This window comes from Emys orbicularis, chromosome 15, assembly GCF_028017835.1.
Source record: "Emys orbicularis isolate rEmyOrb1 chromosome 15, rEmyOrb1.hap1, whole genome shotgun sequence".
NCBI classification, from domain to species: domain Eukaryota; kingdom Metazoa; phylum Chordata; order Testudines; family Emydidae; genus Emys; species Emys orbicularis.
In genome coordinates this window covers 26,908,433-26,925,530 of record NC_088697.1, presented here as the reverse complement: position 1 = coordinate 26,925,530, position 17,098 = coordinate 26,908,433, and the positions used below count along the sequence as shown (strand labels likewise).

Here is a 17,098-nt window from a genome sequence, read left to right as displayed (position 1 = left end):
CAGCAAAGACTTGTGTTGGATTAATAAGGGGATTGAATACACATTGGGAGCTGGGTGCTATTCATTAATTCCAACATACTGGTTCATTTCTGATTTCTGAAATCATGTTGTACATATACCCTGAGAATACCTGGAGGGCAAGTTGTTTTATCATCAGTGATTTCATTATACTACCTAACTAGCTCGTCATTTTTGGTCTAGTTCATGGGTAAGGACCTACATTTCCCAATTTTCTGCATCTCTGGAGCAATCACACAATTACAAGGCACCATTAGCCTGAGATTTGCTTAGCAGATCTGGTTTTGGATTGATGATTAGTTGCTCTTTTTTCCCCCCTCCTTTAGGATGAATTATCCGTCACTCATTAGAACCTGGGTGGCCTTTGTGTTCATGATTGTACGGCAGCAAGGTTAGTATTTCTGACTTTTGGTCCTCGGATACTGATACTCTACATTTACAATAGGAAAGTGCTTGCCTCAGAAATTTGCTACATGCGAACTTCATGTGCCTAGAAAACCTTGCAAAATTCTGCTCAGACACTTGTCTGAGAGCAAATACAATAGCAGGGTAATTTATTTTTAAATCATAATACCGAAGGGCAAACAAGTAGATTTTTGTGCCTTGGCTGGTAAATATGCATGATAATTTTTTGCAAGGCTGACATTTATTCACAGCGAGGGACAGATCCTCAACTCCTATAAATGGTCGTAGTTCCACTGAAATCAATGGAGCTAGGCCAATTTAAATCTTGCCCTTTCTGTTTCAAATATAAAGAGTTTCTACACGTTTCTGAGCTCTTCATGCACAATTCAGGAGTTTGGGAGGATATCACAATTGTCATGAAAGCAGGACGTTAAAACATTCCTAGAGTTTAGATAGTTCACCTGCCAGAATAACTTATGTAGAATGAAAGGCGGGTGGGTAGAAAGAGTCTGCAGAGATGTCAAGCTACCACAGAACTGTGTGCTCATTTACTTTTATTAGAGCTCTGGCTCGGTTTGTGGAGTCATCCATATTCCAAGTCTTAGGTGTATCCTCATTGATATTCCCTGTGGTTTATATAGCTTGAGGAAACATTTATTAAGATAATTCACTCTACAAAACTTCCATCCATGTTTTTTTTTTTTTTTCTTGTGTGGTTTTGTAAAAGGCACAGGAAAATCTCTAGAAGATTTCTTGTTGCTTTCTTTTTTTTAATTTAAACTTGATTTCAAGAGGGTCAGGAACAGTGGAATGGGACCAGTCTTGGGAGATGGGTTTGTTTTTGTTTTTGTAATACTAATGCTAACTCAGCATATTTGTATTACATGACTGATTTAATTTCTTTGGGGGAGATATCCTGGTCTTGTGGTTAAGATTTAGATCTATGTGGCTTGAGATCTTGGTACTGATGCCTGCTGTTTCACTTGTGTGGCTACGGGCAAATAACTTAACCACTGTGTTTCAGTTTCCCCACCTGCAAAATAAGGATAATATCTGCCTGCAGCTCAGGGCATTAAGGCTAGATTCCTTTGCTGGCCAAGTCTGTTGGAATATTTGGATAGGAGAGGCTATACATGCGGAGTTAGACTCCAAGGCTAGTGCTTAAAAAGTGATTGCTTAAAAGGTTGTGCTGAGTATCACACTTTTTTTAAAAAAATCTATAATTTATAGCTGTGCCCTCAGATGTAATAGCCTGCTGGATACATAACAGCTGTGAAATGACTTATTTTACTACCTGGCAACAGGATATTTGTGATAGCCCTTACAAAATATGTATATAAGTGTAGTCGTGCATTCAGGACTCTGTCACACACCACTTAAAACTCTCTCCAGCATCGAAACTAATATATATATATATATATATATATATATATATATATATATATATATATATATATATATATATATATATATATATATACACACACACTTTAAAAAAAAAAAAAAAGCCCATTTTTTGACTTTCAGTTCAGGTATTTTTCTTTTGAGCTAGAAAGCTGTATCGGTTAGAAGCTTCATAAAAGGGTCGGCTTCCCATTGTCCCTATTATAAACCAGATTCTAGCGAAGGGCATCTTAAATGTTACAACAACCAAACGGCTTATACTTGCACGGAATGGGAAGAAAACCCACTGTATCTTTAAAACCCAGGCTCAGAGCAATCACCCTTCAGCTAGCAGCCTCTGAAATTGCAGGTTAGGACCTAGAAGATAAAAGAATGTTCTGAATCAACTTAAACAGAGATGGAATTGTTTTGAGTCTAGCTCCTCGGGTCAGCATTGATTGAATATAATGAGGACAGTGCATTTCTTTTCTAGCTAAGGAAAAGTGTGCTCCCTCTGTGGTAGATAACCTCATAGGGCTAAATAAATGGAGAATTATATTATAACAGATGTCTGCGAGTGGCACAGGATTGGCTGTATAGCTCTTTCTATAGAGGCCTAATCCGCTATTGTATACCTAGCAATTAGAGCAGGTGGAAAATAGGGTTTTATTCCCTGTGGAAAAATTCACTGAGCATGCTTAGTTTTTGTCAAAATTTTCAGTGGAAAAATTCAACTTTTTTGACAAAAATCTTTGGCTGAAAACCGTTTTTTAATTTTTTCTGTCAAAAGATGTAAGGGAAAAGAAGATACTTTCTGTGCAGTGTTTAATTTAGTGGAAAACCTGATTTCGATGGGAAATTTTTGATTAAACCATCCTAGCAATAGCATCTCAGGCTTTCCCCTAGTATCCTCTCAGAAGTTAAACAAGGCCAGGCCTGGTTGTTATGTGAATGGAAGAGCTCAAAGAAAAAGGCAGAGTGCTACAGGAAGGGGTGATAAATCCATCTATCTTAGGTATGTATCCCCATTATTGTGATATCAGAGCTCCTCACAATCTTTCATGTATTTATCCTTACACACCTCTGTGAGGCTGGGCAGTGCTGTTAACCCCATCTTATACGTGAGAAATTGAGGCCTAGAGAGGCTAAATAACTTGGCCAAGATCACAAAGGAAGTCTGGGGAGAAGCAGAGAATTAACCCTGGGTCTCCTGAGTCGCAGGCTAGCATCCTAACCACTGGACCATTCTCCCTCTTCTTTATTGTTCTTCCCTCTGAGATAGTACTGAACTAATGCCCCAGCCATTGTGTTAGGAGACACTGTCCTGCTGAAGATGCTGAATAAGATGTAAAACAGAGGCTTTGACCATTTGGGATCATGAAGGATCCTGTAGCTTTTTATACAACAGAAGTGACATCAAATCTTATGCCTGGCCAAATTACAGTTTGGGTAGCGATGTTCCACCAATACAAAATCCCTCCAGCAGCTTCAGTTGTAGAGACTATTCTTTTTACCCCCTGTTCTAAACTCTTGCATAGCAGTGGAGCATATTATTAACCAGCTGCCATTCTCCACCCCAGAGGTGGCTGCATTTCAGTAGTGGGTGAAGTACAAAGTAGGTAAAGAGCATCAGGAGATGTGATGCTGTGGGCCTGATCCTGTACCATTGCAGTCAGTGGGAACAGGACCAGTCCTTATATCATTATAATAACAATACTGTCCTCTTCCAGCTCAGTCCATGGAGATTCTGTATCCATTCTGGCAGAATGATACGAAAACCCCCAAAGTAGATGATGGAAGCTCCTCTGAGATTAAGCTGTCCATCCCGTTCATCTTCTTTGGAGTCCCATACAGGAGCATTTATGTAAGTGGAGGGAGCAGCTCTGTAGCAGACACTGCTTTTTCATTCATTTCCCCCTCATTAGCAGCTGCATTTGAAGCACGCTCTCCCGGTGTTCAGGACATGGAAGATTTATTGGTACCTACCTGACAAGTTCTTAGATTTCATGAACTGATAGGTTTTATGATGAAAAAAGTCAAAGGTGTATTTAATGGGCTAATGTTCACGGGGAAGGAATATAAAAGGCAATAAATTACCTTTGCAGGTGATTAAATGCCAAAGCTAAGGCCTTGACACCATAAGCATTATTCCAGTCGCATGACAAGAAACAAGAATATACAGAGGTGCCGGGGGAAAAACAATTCCTTCCACCCTATGGTGGGTGCCTGAGAAAGTTCTGGGCTGGTGCTGCTGCTTCCCATTGGCATCACAGGAAGCCAATAATAAATAATCTCTGTTTTTATTTCAAGTGGCCTTTGCCTATTCCCACTTGTAGTAGAACCACTTGCTGCCATTGTCTGGTGCCCAGCATGGGAGACACCAATGTCCCCAGTGTAGTCCTGAAGGCTTGGCACTGCCAGGTTTATGCTTAACATGACAGATATTGAGCTCCCTGGAAGTGTTTGGGTCAAACGAGTCCAGTCCCGAGGACTCTGCAGAACTGCTTGCTAAGGACTTGATTAACCTGAACGCATCCGGTGACCTGGTGCCAGTTACGTCGGGCACAAAATCGCCCTGGTAAACAATTCTCCTATGGTCTGGATACGCAGAGGCTCATCTCAAAGAACTGTTGCAGCTGAGTAACCTTCACAGTTAGATCTATGTGGGGTTGTACCCTCTGCGGTTCCTGATCTCTGTCTTCCTAGCCCCAGCTTAAGATCTTTCATAGAGCAGGCCTTGCTCACTACAGCGATGAGAGACATATAAGTACCTAGATGGATAGGCCTATTTACATCCCATAATTGCAAAAACCAGCCTTCACCAAAAATGCCATCAGCACAGGTATAATTTTAAGATGACAGTTCTCGGCTTGCAGCCAAGGCTTTGGTTTGCTTAAATCAAACCGTTCTCCTCTTTTTCTAGGTCAACAACAATGGCGTGATTTCTTTCAATGTACTGGTCAGCCAGTTCACCCCAGAGCCTTTCCCCCTTGCAGATGGCCGGGCCTTTATTGCTCCATTTTGGGCAGACGTCCACAATGGAATCCGAGGAGAAATCTACTACAGGGAGAGCACAGACCCCGCCCTACTGAAGAAAGTCTCCAAAGACATCAGGAAGTACTTCAAAAACCTGCCCTCTTTCTCAGCCCTCTGGCTCTTTGTCGTCACCTGGGAGGAGGTCACCTTCTACGGAGGCAGCAGCACGACCCCTGTAAGGGCAAACGTTTCAATCTCTTGGCTTGTGTGATGATTTTGGAAGGGTGTTGTTTTCTGTAGCAGGAATGGCGGAGGTCAGGCCTACACGCCAGAGACTCCAGCGCAGTGATGTCGGTCAGAGTTTGAAGGGGTGTGATCCTGACCAACAGAGCAGTGCCATCAGAAACCCCTAATGGAGGTGCAGTTATACTGTATAATGTTTACCAGGATAGCTCTTTCTCTTGGCGGGAGTGGTTTTGCTACACTGATAAAAAAACCTATGTCCACACCAGGCATGCTACGCTGGGGTAGTATACAGGCATTCCTACACTGGTAAAGCACTCCTGTTCTAGACGTGGCCTAAGTTAAAGGGGGGATGGATGAGATAGGACTCAGAAGACCTGGGCTCAATTCCCAGCTCTGCCACTGTCGTCCTGGGTGACCTTGATCAAGTCACTTAATCTCTGGTCCTCAGGGCCCCATCGGTAAAATGAGGATGATAATCCTTCCTTTCTCCCACCCTTAGTCTGTCTTGTCTAGTTATATTGTGAACTCATCAAAGGAAAGATTGATTGTCTCTTATCATGTGTTTGTACAGCAGCTAGCTCAGTGGGGCTCCAGGCTCGTTTGAGGACTTTATTCATATTAGAGTAATGGCTAATTATTAATATTACATATTGATTAGATATGAGAGCGGAGTCTATTTTCTTATCCATGCCTTGCTGTGTGGCCTTGATCATGTCCCTTCAGCTTCTCTGTACCTCAGTTTCCCCATCTGTAAAATGGAGATCAGGCTTATCTGCTTTGCAAGGTGCTTTAGAGGTTGGATTCTGCACACTTTATAAAGAAGGGCCAAATATTTATTAACTGAACACTGATTCAGGGCTTTCTCTTTAAATAGGGAAAGGAGAAATTTGTTCCCTTTGAGGGTGAGTGAAACTCTGAGGTTGCAAACCTTTAATCCCCTGTCCTTTATTTTTTCCAAAGTATGATTCAGTTTAAAGACAAGTTTTTCTAGTGGTAGATGTGGGGTATTTGAAAACTGCATTGGAATTGTTGGCTGTCACTTTAATTTGTAAGTGGTTTCCTGAACTTGCTTGCAGGCTAGGGAGCTCTGTAGGGAAGCCTGCAATTGGAGTCAGTCAGCAGGCAGACAGCTTAGAGCAAGGTAGGGTAAATTGTGGTTCACTGTATAAGGGAGCAGCCTGCTTTGTCTCTTTCTGGTTTTGGGTTCTTGTGTGTTAGGGTTCTGGAGTTTAAGAAATAAAATAGCATTACCCTGCAACCTTCCAGGCACAGTATATATGTTTTTATCTTTGTGCGTGTGTGCCATGAACATAACAGTAGGGAAGCCTGTGTTCTGTATAGAATCACCTCCCAACAGCTGCCCTGGCACAAACAAAAGCCCTGGACAGCATCTTGAATGTGAGTGTTTGTGTCAGATGAACCTACAGATGTTTTTATTACAGTAGTGTCCCCGTAGTGCCAGGCACTGTACAGGCATTTAGTATAGGCCCTGCCCCAAAGAATGTACAGCCTTATATCCTGATTCTGAGATGTGATCTGCATGGGTGGGCTCCCTTTGACTTCAGTGGGGCTCTGAGTGGTAGGAGAAGTCTGTGTGCATGGAGAGTGTTGCAGGATCAGGGTTTAGGGTTGTAAATTCTTTGGTGCTAGGGACTATCTTTTACTCAATGACTGTACAGCACCTAGCACAGTGGAGTCTAGGGTAAGTAAAAGACAAAGTACAACGGGTGTGCGTGTGTGAAAGAAACAAATGGCTTGTGAGGGCAGGAAGGATGGGGGACTTTAGCTTTTCATTCTTACTTTTTCTCCCACTCACTACTCCATTGTCCATCTTATTTTTCCCCTCACTGGATTTTGTATCTCTCTCTCCTTGCTCCTCCCCCACCCACGTCCACTCTGAGTTAAATGTGAGCCCAATAATTTTTCAGCTAGAATCAAACGTCCAAGGCCCCATTGGCTTCAAACTTAGGCAAAGCAAGTTCTCTTCTCCCTAACGGGCTCCAGAAGTGAAGCTGCTTCTTAAGAAAACTCTCATATCCAGGAAGTCGCAATAAATTAAACTTTGGCTGAAATCCGTTCTCTTAAAAACCTGCGACTGGGAACAGAAAATGGGGACCTTTTGCAGGGTACAAACAACCTTATGGGTTTTTATTGTGGCTGTGGCTGGATTTATTTCTATGCCATGTTAATCTGAGCGGGCAGTCAGGACATTTCAGGAGTATGAGTTGAACAGCTGCTTTGAAATCCCAAATAGATGTAGGAAATCAAAAAGATTATTGACAGCATTATCACAATGACGATCAGTGCAGTAAAAGATTTATCATAATTGGTCATAAAGCCCTGCCAATGATTTGGCTGGATTAGCTGCTCTTTAATTCCATAAACACAAAGGAGTCTGATCTCTTAGGAAGTCAGCTATGACAAAGAGCCCTGTTCCTTTCCATTTGTTAGGGTTGTTTGAAATTTAATGCATTTTTCCAATCTCATTGGCACACAGTTTCAAAGTGTTTTGAGCCAGAAGCAGTACTGAGATCCCTGTATTGCTGGGAAAATTGCACACAATGCAGTTTATTTTGGTATATAGCATCCTTCCTGTACAATATCAGAGAATTCTTTTGATTTACATATAAAATAGAATATGCAACTTTTGAAGGTGAAATTCACCCCAATGCAGAAAACCTGTGCAAAACCTCCGTAATGCCTGCTTTGAAGAGTGACTCAGTAAAAATGGCATCAGGGATTAGAGACAGGCCAAAATTTTCAGCTGAAAACTTTTTCAGCCAAAAATGCAGATTTGGAGACACTGAAACGCTTTGAGAATTTGTCTTGATTTTGCTAAATTATTTTGGTCAACACCTGTCTTCCACACACTCCCCCACCCCCCGCCAATTGATTTGTTTCCTTTCAACATTTTCTAAATGAAACATTTTGATTTTGTGGTTCAAAATGATGTTTTGTTTTGAAATTTCATTTCATTTTGTTAAAAAAATAGTTGTTAAATATTGCAGTCAAAACAAAACATTTTGTTCCCTTTCAATGCACTGTTTTGTTCAAGCCAAAAATGATTTTTTCCCCCACTTTTTGATTCATGAAGATTTTTGAAAAATCGTGGTTTCGGATTGAACGGATATAAAAAATGGAGGGGAGGGGGGCGGCTGGAGGGAATTTTTCAGGATTGCCAGTGAATCGAAAAATCAGTTTTTTTCACCCAGCTTCATCTGGAATTCCATGGTTATTGTGACTCTGGATCAAATATGCTCTGTTGACAAGAGGTTTCTCCTGCCAGTTCGTGCTGCAAACTCTTCAGTTCTGAGATTCAAATGGGAACTTTCTGTCTGAGTGCATCATTTCCGATGATAATGGTTCTGCTGGCCACATTGGATCTCAGTGACGCCTGTGCGCCCTCATCTTCGGCGGGTTTGCACACGTTTAACTGACTGGAACTTAGTTTGATTACTTAGTACTTGGTCCTGCTAGTGAAGGCAGGGGGCTGGACTCGATGACCTTTCAAGGTCCCTTCCAGTTCTAGGAGATAGGATATCTCCATTAATAAAAAAAAATTTTAGTAATAGCATGGCAGTGCCTGGTGGTCTCGGCCAAAATCAGGGCCCCACGTGCTAGGCGCTGTACATACCCATAGTAAGAGCCAGCCTCTGCATCAGAGTTTATAATCTATATAGACAGGACAGACGAGGGGTGGGAGAAAGGAAGGATTGTTAATCTCCCCCTTGGCAGAAGCGGGAAGTTCTGCAGTGATTTGCTGAAGGTCACATAGGGAGTCTGCGACATCGCTGGGAATTGGATCCAGATCGTTTGAGTCACAGGCTGCAGGAGCAGCCTTCCTTATCTGTGTAGAATGTATGAAATGAATGGGGCCCAGCCCACGCTCTCTTAGCTCTGCTAGCTGTGCAGGGGTGGACTCCTGCAGTCCGCAGAGCCCCGTTGACATGAGTAGAGCTCCACACAGGTGCACCCTTCCCCCTCCCTGATCAGCTGTCAAGGTCAGAGCTTCATTTTTGTCTCTAAAGCCAGCAGATCTGGCTCTGAATTCTCACAGGGAGCCAAGCCTGAATCACAGAAATGTAGAGCTTGAACAGACTTCGAAGGGTCATCTAGTTCAGCCCCCCTGCAGGCAGGAGCGGCGCCAGGGTTTTTGCCGCCCTAGGTGGCAACGCTCCTCCTCAGAGCATTCGGCGGCGAGGGTCCTTCTGCTCCGCATCTTTGGGGCGCTTCGGCGGCGGGTCCCGGAGTGAGTGAAGGACCCGCCGCCGAAGCGCCCCGAAGACCCAGAGCGGAAGGACCCCCCGCCGCCAAATTGCCGCTGAGGACGGCAAAATGCCGCCCCCCAAATCCTGCCGCCCTAGGCAACTGCCTAGGTTCGCCTAGTGGAAGCGCCGGCCCTGCCTGCAGGACCAAGTAAACCTACATCACCCCTGACCAGTGTTTGTCTAACCTGTTCTTAAAATGAGGGGGATTCCACAACCTCCCTAGGGAACCTGAACCAGTGCTTAACTATCCTTATAGGTAGAATTTTTTTCCTATCTATCTAACCTAAATCTCCCTTGCTGCAGATTATGCCGATTACGTCTTGTCCTACTTCCAGTGGACATGGAGAACAATTGATCCCCCTTCAAAGCAGCCCTTGTGATATTTGAAGATTGTTATCAGGGTCCCCTCCCCCCCTCCCTCCTTCAGTCTTCTTTTCTCAAGACTCAACAGGCCCATCTTCCTTAGCCTTTCCTCATAGGTCAGGTTTTCTAAAGCTTTGATGGTTTTTGTTGCTCTCCTCTGGATTCCCTCCAATTTGTCGACATCTGTCTTAAAGGGTGACACCCACAAGAAGAGACAGTACTCCAGCAGAGGCCTCACCAAGGCCAAGTAGACTGTGACAATGACCTCTCACGAATCATTGACATCAATTGGAACATTAACATTTACTTCCCTGGAGGCACAATTGGACCCAGTGGGAGTAAACTGGTTGGGTAAAAAGGTGCTATTTTTATGTAAACCCTTTTAAGGCAGACCTACACCTTAAGGGCCTGATCTAGTGTCCTCTGGTGTCAATGGGATCTTTTCATTGACTTCAGTGGGCTTTGGATCATGCCTGATCATGATTCACTGGGGTGAATATCACTTTTATGGAGCTGGCTGCACTTAGTGGAAAATCACATCCTGAGAGGAAGATTTTTCCCCCCCATCATGTTCTGCATTCCTACAGGCACTGCAGGCTATAGATTTCATACCTTTTAAGTTTCATACCTTGCAGTATTGGATATTGAGTTGGCAAAGACCAGGAAATATACTGGCTGGGTTAAAAAAAATTGACTGTCAGTATATAAAAAAAAAATCAGTAAAAATGTCAGTTTAAGTTAGAAAAGTATTTCTTTCCCACTCTGGAGTGGGTTTTCAGATTTATTGGGCATGCTTTATCCCTGATCTAACACCATTAAAGACAGTAGCTCAACCGTCTCCATCACGTCAAACACAAAGTGCTTGTCTTCAGCGCCGTTCCAGGCATATCCCCACTCCTACCTGTCATCTCTCATTCACTATCGAAATGTCGACTCCCACTGCCGATTGGCCAATGGTGCCAGCCTCCGTCACCCACTTGTTAAATTTTCACGCAGTCTCCCATGCTGCCCCTCCCGGCTGGGAGGAGCTGCTCATTCACATCTGCAAAGCTACCTCATTATCCTTCTTCAAACTCTCCGTTGTTGTGATGCCTACAACTCTCTTGACAGTGGTTAGGCCATTGGTGTTCTGATACCACAGCCTATCGTGCTGACCAATTCTGTCTCACTGTTTCCTTGTACTCCCCCATCGGTCTGTCTGCAGCCATCTGTTGCCTATTGTCTTATAATTAGACTGCAAACTCTTTGGGGCAGAGACCATCTTTGGGTTCTCTCCTTGTACACCGCCTAGCACAGTGGGGTCCTGCTCTATTACTGGGGCTGCTGGAAGCTACCACCACACTAATAATAATAATAATTAATTAATCATGGAACAGAATGAATTTGGGCCTCTGGCTTCTTTTTAAAATGATGGTCAAAACAATGGATTCACTTTAAACAAAAATTAAAAATGGCATGAATTGACCATCAGAAGTCTATACAAAACCAATATCACTTTGACATGGCCCATTTTACAGTGAACCAGATCCTCTGCTAGTGTAAATTGGCATAGCTACCTAGATTTCAGTGGAGCTCTATCAGCTCACATCTGTTGAGGCTCTGGTTCTGGATGACTCAGTATGTTTTCATCAGTCATCTGGACTTTTTAACCTTACATGATAATACGGTGCACTACTTTAGCCACTTTTCATGCAAAGATCTCAAACCACTTTTCCAGACCTTGATTAATTAGACACACAATATCCCTGTAAAATAAGTGAGGGAACGTACGTGGTCAATTTCACCCACCACTGAAATGCAGCCACTCTTGGGAGGGAAGCATGACTATTAATTAGCATAGAGTGACCAAAATAGAATGGTTTAGGACAGGAAGTGAAGGATACCATATCCAATTGGAAATGCAGGTGGAATTTAGATGGGTAAGGTTGAATTACTTCAGGTGGAATTTGCCAGTATACTCTTATAGGCAGATCCTTCAACTGGATTCCCAGGGATGCAAGATTAGCTCATGTGGACCCAGGTAGGACAGGGCTTTATGGACAATGCTCTGGGATTCTATGGTCAAGAGCTCATTTTATGGCCTCTTTAGAAGATGACAAAGTACCTCCTCCTAGCATGGGGTGCTGGCTTGTTGCTGAATGAATTTATCTGAAATATAGATAGTTAAAAATTGAAGAATCGTTTAAAAACAATGTGAATGTTGTCAATACATTTTTGCAGATTGGTCTGGGATTCCTGCAGCTTGGGAAAGCAAGATGTCCTTGGGTACAATACACTGTTTACTGTTATAGACGCCATTGTTAATATTATTATAGCATCTGAATGGGGAAAGTAACCCAATAAGATAACACTGTGATGAATAAAGCTGAGATAGAATAACGCTAAGATAACAGGTTGCAGCAATCCAAGCCCTGCTGATTGCTTTCTCAGTGCTTGTTCTCATGCTGCCATCTATCGGTGCTAAAATAGATCACAGATTTAATCTGTCTCCCATGGTGTCCCAGATGGAATTATGCTCTGGAAAGCTATGGATGCAGTTAATTGAATCAGCTGTTGGGTGGCATCCTATACCATGCTTAGCTTTTGCTGTTTAATTATCAATCTTCCCTATTGCATTTCATATGGGATTGATGCAGAAGAAGCGAGCACAGAAAAATGGTGCAAAAGCTGCGGGTGGGTGATCTCACTTTGTGAATATGCCTGTCTCTGTTTTAAACAGGTGAACACCTTTCAAGCTCTCCTGATTTCAGATGGGGTGTCCACGTTTGCTATGTTTAATTATGAAGAAATCATGTGGACCACTGGAACAGCAAGTGGGGGAGATCCTTTAACCGGACTCGGTGGAGTGATGGCCCAGGTAAGGCTCTTACTGTGCATCTTCACTGTCATCTTTGTTTATGCTCTAACCTCCAACCTGTCCTTGTTCTGACAGTGTCAGCAGAGAAATATGATCTAGTGAAGACGTGACCCGCCTTAACGCAGCATGGCTTTTGTCCTCCTTTAGTGGCTAGACCAGGTCGTTTAGCTTAAACAGTCAAGGTTCCTGCTTGATGATCCATTCGGGGTCTGTAGACCATTTGGTTCACAGGGCACTTGCTGGTGAACGGAGGAGACCTGGCTGGTCACATGGTGCTGGTTTTCTTTCTTCTTCCCAGACTGAAGGGGGAATAGGAGAGATATGAAATAACCAGCAGAAGGAAACTGTGTGTTTTAATCCTGTTGATAAAAGCTAAACACCTAACATTGTAAAGGTAGCTAAAAATACGTGAAATTGAGAGCTGGCTGAAAAGTACCAATTTTTTTTAATTAAAAAAAAACTCTCATCCATTCATCTCCATCCTTCCACTCGCACTCCGTTTTCCTTTCCCTTTTCTCTCCTTCCTTCCTTCCAAAAATTGTTTGGCTTTTCATTGAAAATCCAAAAGAAAAAGAAAGTTTTGTTTTGTTTCTGAAAATTGAAAACAACAGGATTTTTACCGAAAATATTTGTTTTTGAAAAAGCAAAACAAAAAATAATTTTCAATTTGTTTGTCAAAAACAAGCAGACAAAGAAAACAACCACAAACGAAAGATTTCCTTTTGGCCAAATAGCCTTTTTTGTATTTAAAATATGGTAATAATAATAAAAAAAGTTTAGGTTAAAAAAAAAAATTAATCAGTACCAATTAGTTTCCCAGTTTCTATGTAGAGTTGCTGTAGCTGCCATCGGGATCTTATGGTGATCACAGTGGAGAGGGGAGGTGAACACAAGATAATCAACTGCAAAATGTACAGAAAAATCGGTTATTAACATCAGCGATGGCAAGAAATATGAGACAGAACAGACTTAAGGGAAGGATGATCTCTGTGTTTTCAGATGAATTTTGCTTTTTCTGTGTTCCAGGCAGGATTCAACGGTGGAAACAGCACCAATTATTTTAGCATTCCTGGTTCCAGAACCCCAGAGATAATCAATATCGAAGATACAACCAATGTTAATGTCCCTGGACGCTGGGTGTTCAAAATAGATGGGAGAGAAATTGACCCAGCCAATGGCTGCAGCCTGAGAGGTAAAAATTGCTTCTTTCATGTCTTTGAAGTTTACCATATAACACAAGACGATCCAGTTTGAAAGTTAATGACAGAATATGCTGCTGCTGTTGCTTTGCTATTATATTGCCCGTATTCTTTGCAACGTGTGTAAAGGCAGATTGTAAACACTCTGGGATAGAGGCTGCCTCTTTGGAAGGCAGAATGGCCTTGTGGTGAGAGTGTGGGAGTGAGAGTCAGAAGACTTCGCTTCTAGTTCTGAGTCACTGTAGGACCCTGCGCAAGTCACTACATTTTCTAATGATGGTCACCTGATGCCAGGGATGAAATCCAGACCCTGTTGTGGTCAATGGAAGTTTTGCCAGTAAGGCCAAGACTTCATCCCTGGGTAGCAAACCCTTAGTGGTGTAGATTGGGTAAACCACTATAAACTGCAATTTGCACTGGGGCAGCTTAGTCTGGTTTCAAGCAGGGCTAGTGCAAATAGCGGCTTTCCCTGTCTCCACTAGAGGTTTGCACTGCGGCAGCTAAACCAGTGGCTGCGTTTGGCACTGGTGATTGTAATTAGGACAATTTGCTAGTGTGGAGAAGGCCTAACTTCACAGCATTTTAAAAGGGGCGAATGGGCCCATAAAGAGCTGTGAGTCTGTTCTTTTGCCTCGCATATGGCTGTGTAACTCATTAATGTCAATGGGAAGCTATAATATACGCTGGCCTTGTTCCCGTCCTTCTGTGATTTTAGTATCTGACTGTAATTAAAAGCCTACATTTCCCCCACCTCAAAGTTATAAACCTGTGAAACTAGGGGTTTAAATTCTCAGTAAGGATTGAGATCCCTGTACTTTTGGCATTGCAGATAAGCTAGAGAAACAACAGCAAAAGAGACTCTCCTGGCTGGCCTGATGGAAATGCCATCGGTGTAAAAAGACAATACTCTGATTTCCTTTCCCTTGCTTCTGAATTATGAATTGCTGCTTTTGTGCATAGGATAAATTCAATGGCCCTGCACAACCTGCTGGGTATGTCTGTGTGCCACTGACCGTGCATAGGTATAAAGTGATAGACGCGCTCATTGTGATACCAGGGGGACTTGGCGGCATAGAGATTATTGCATTATGATTTTACAAAGAAAACTGTCTCGAGTGTCTCCTTCGCTCCTGAAATCTTTCTAACAAGAGAGAATTTTCACTCACTGCTGGAAGCCTGAAATGTCAAGGATTGAAAATGTATATTGGTCTGAGATCTGCAGTTGGTTTATATGCAGCCCTCGACAAGTGCTGATATAGCTCTGCTAGTCCAAAGGGCCTGTGTAGCCCCTAAAAAAGTTCAAGGTCTGATGTACAGCAGGGATGATGGCCCTAGCCTCTGTTTGCCGGAAGCTGGGAATGGGCGACAGGGGATGGATCATGTTGATGATTACTTGTTCTCTCCATTCCATCTGGGGCACCTGGCATTGGCCACTGTTGGAAGACAGGATACTGGGCTAGATGGACCTTTGGTCTGATGCAGTATGGCCGTTCTTATGTTATAAACTTGACCCACCAATGCTCAGAATGAAGGCTGAAATTTTCAAAGGGACTTAGGCCCACAGTTCCGTCTTCAGGTTAATTAAAGCAGTGCATCTAAATCCCTTAGATGAATATGGAAATCACAGCTGACAGCTCAATGCCATTTGTAAGAGAAGAATCTCAGATTTTCAGTGGTAGGAAGTGGGTCTGAGCAGGTTTGTTTTGCCTAATTTGGAACCCACTCGAATATCGTGGGCTTGGAAGGTTGGCTCCAAAGCAAGCATAATTGGGGTCTCATTATGTTTAGAAGAGATTTTTCTGTGGAAAGAAAAGGAACAGAGAGCGTGAGAGAGAGGAAAATCCAGGGGAGAGATGAGCAGAGGGTGGGCAGAGTGAAAAACAAATAGAGAGAGGATGTGAAGAGGGAGCAGATGGAGGAGAGAGAGACTCTAAAGGGGAAAAAAAAGACACTTGCTTTTGCCAGTCTAAATTCTTAGATCTTCCTCCGTCCTTTCAGGTCTCCATTCAGCTAGAAAAACATGCAATAGACTTCACAATACAGTGTAGTTACACTGCTTTTATGCTGTTTGATAATTAATCATTGCTAATTCATATAACCCAAGGCCAACTATATTATGGAATTACTTATTAATATGCCTTTGGTTTTATAGTTAGTATATGTATTTTTTTAGAATTCAGGTACATTGACGATGTTGTGTTTGTTCCATAATTACTCTGTCACCTTCCAGTTGTGTGTAATTAGTAACTACAGCTATCAAAAGGGTTAATTACAGTGTAATTACAGAATAATTACAGTGGATTCACTGTCACTATTATAAAGAGTAACCAAAACAGGTTGACTTAATATATTGCAATATATTAAGCACAAATGACTTCAAATTCCAGGGAGAAAAGGTTCATGAACCCAGACTAGTTCTGTACACTCCCCTCTCCCCAAAATAGTCTGAGCAGTTCTCAAAACTAGAAAATCTACCTGATTTTGCCCATCAATAACAGAGGTCATGATTCACCGAAGCACATGCTTAATGTTAAGCATATGAGTAGCACCACTGACTTCAATGGGACTTCTCACCTGCTTAAAGTTAAGCGCGTGTTTCCAATGCTTTGCTGAATTGGGTTGTGACGTGTTATAATGCTAGAGGGCGGTGTGATATGGGAAGTTACATCACATGGGATGCCCTGTTAGAAATGTATTGAGCTGGTGGTCCTGCTTTCAAGGCCAGTAAACTTTCCCAGTGTTGGACCCGGATCGGAAAGAACAAATGACTTGGAACGCTTGATTGTTCTTCTAAGTCGTGTCACGGGTCCTCTGTTCTGACAAGTAACGCAATGTGGGGTTCTTTTAGGGCAGTTTCTCCATCCAGGCGAGATATTCTGGGACAACACCAACTGCTCCACCAAGTGTCGTTGCCTGGACTTTAACAATGAGATCTTCTGCCAGGAGATGGCTTGCGGCCCCTACGAAGTGTGTGAGCCGAAGGACAAGTTCTACCAATGCGTGCCGGTGGAGAGCAGCACCTGCGTGGTGTTCGGAGACCCACACTACCACACCTTCGATGGCTTCCTCTTTCACTTCCAGGGTTCCTGCGCCTACCTCCTCACCCGGCAGTGCTGGCCAGAATCTAACCTACCCTTCTTCAGCGTGGAGGCCAAGAATGAGAACCGAGGTGGCTCCTCTGTCTCCTGGTTGAAGGATATCTCGGTGGAGGTTTATTCTCACAAGATTGTTATCCCCAAAGGGAGCTTTGGGAAAGTTAAGGTAAGAGCCCCAGCAAAGAAGGAAAACTCCTTGGGTCAGATCCTCAGCTGGTGCAAAGCGGTGTAGCTCTGTTGAAGTCAGTGGGTCTATGATGATTTGCACCAGCTCAGGATCTGGACCAG

The 17,098-nt window shown here is 43.0% G+C and overlaps 1 protein-coding gene across 1 annotated transcript in view; it reads left to right on the top strand.

Moving 5' to 3' along the window:
- Positions 1 to 345: 345 nt before the first annotated feature.
- TECTA (tectorin alpha) overlaps positions 346 to 17,098 on the top strand; it is a 57,310-nt gene continuing 40,557 nt past the window's right edge. The window contains 6 exon segments of the mRNA XM_065417114.1: positions 346 to 409; positions 3,537 to 3,670; positions 4,730 to 5,017; positions 12,379 to 12,516; positions 13,543 to 13,708; positions 16,564 to 16,976. Coding sequence (XP_065273186.1) covers positions 346 to 409; positions 3,537 to 3,670; positions 4,730 to 5,017; positions 12,379 to 12,516; positions 13,543 to 13,708; positions 16,564 to 16,976 — 1,203 coding nt within the window.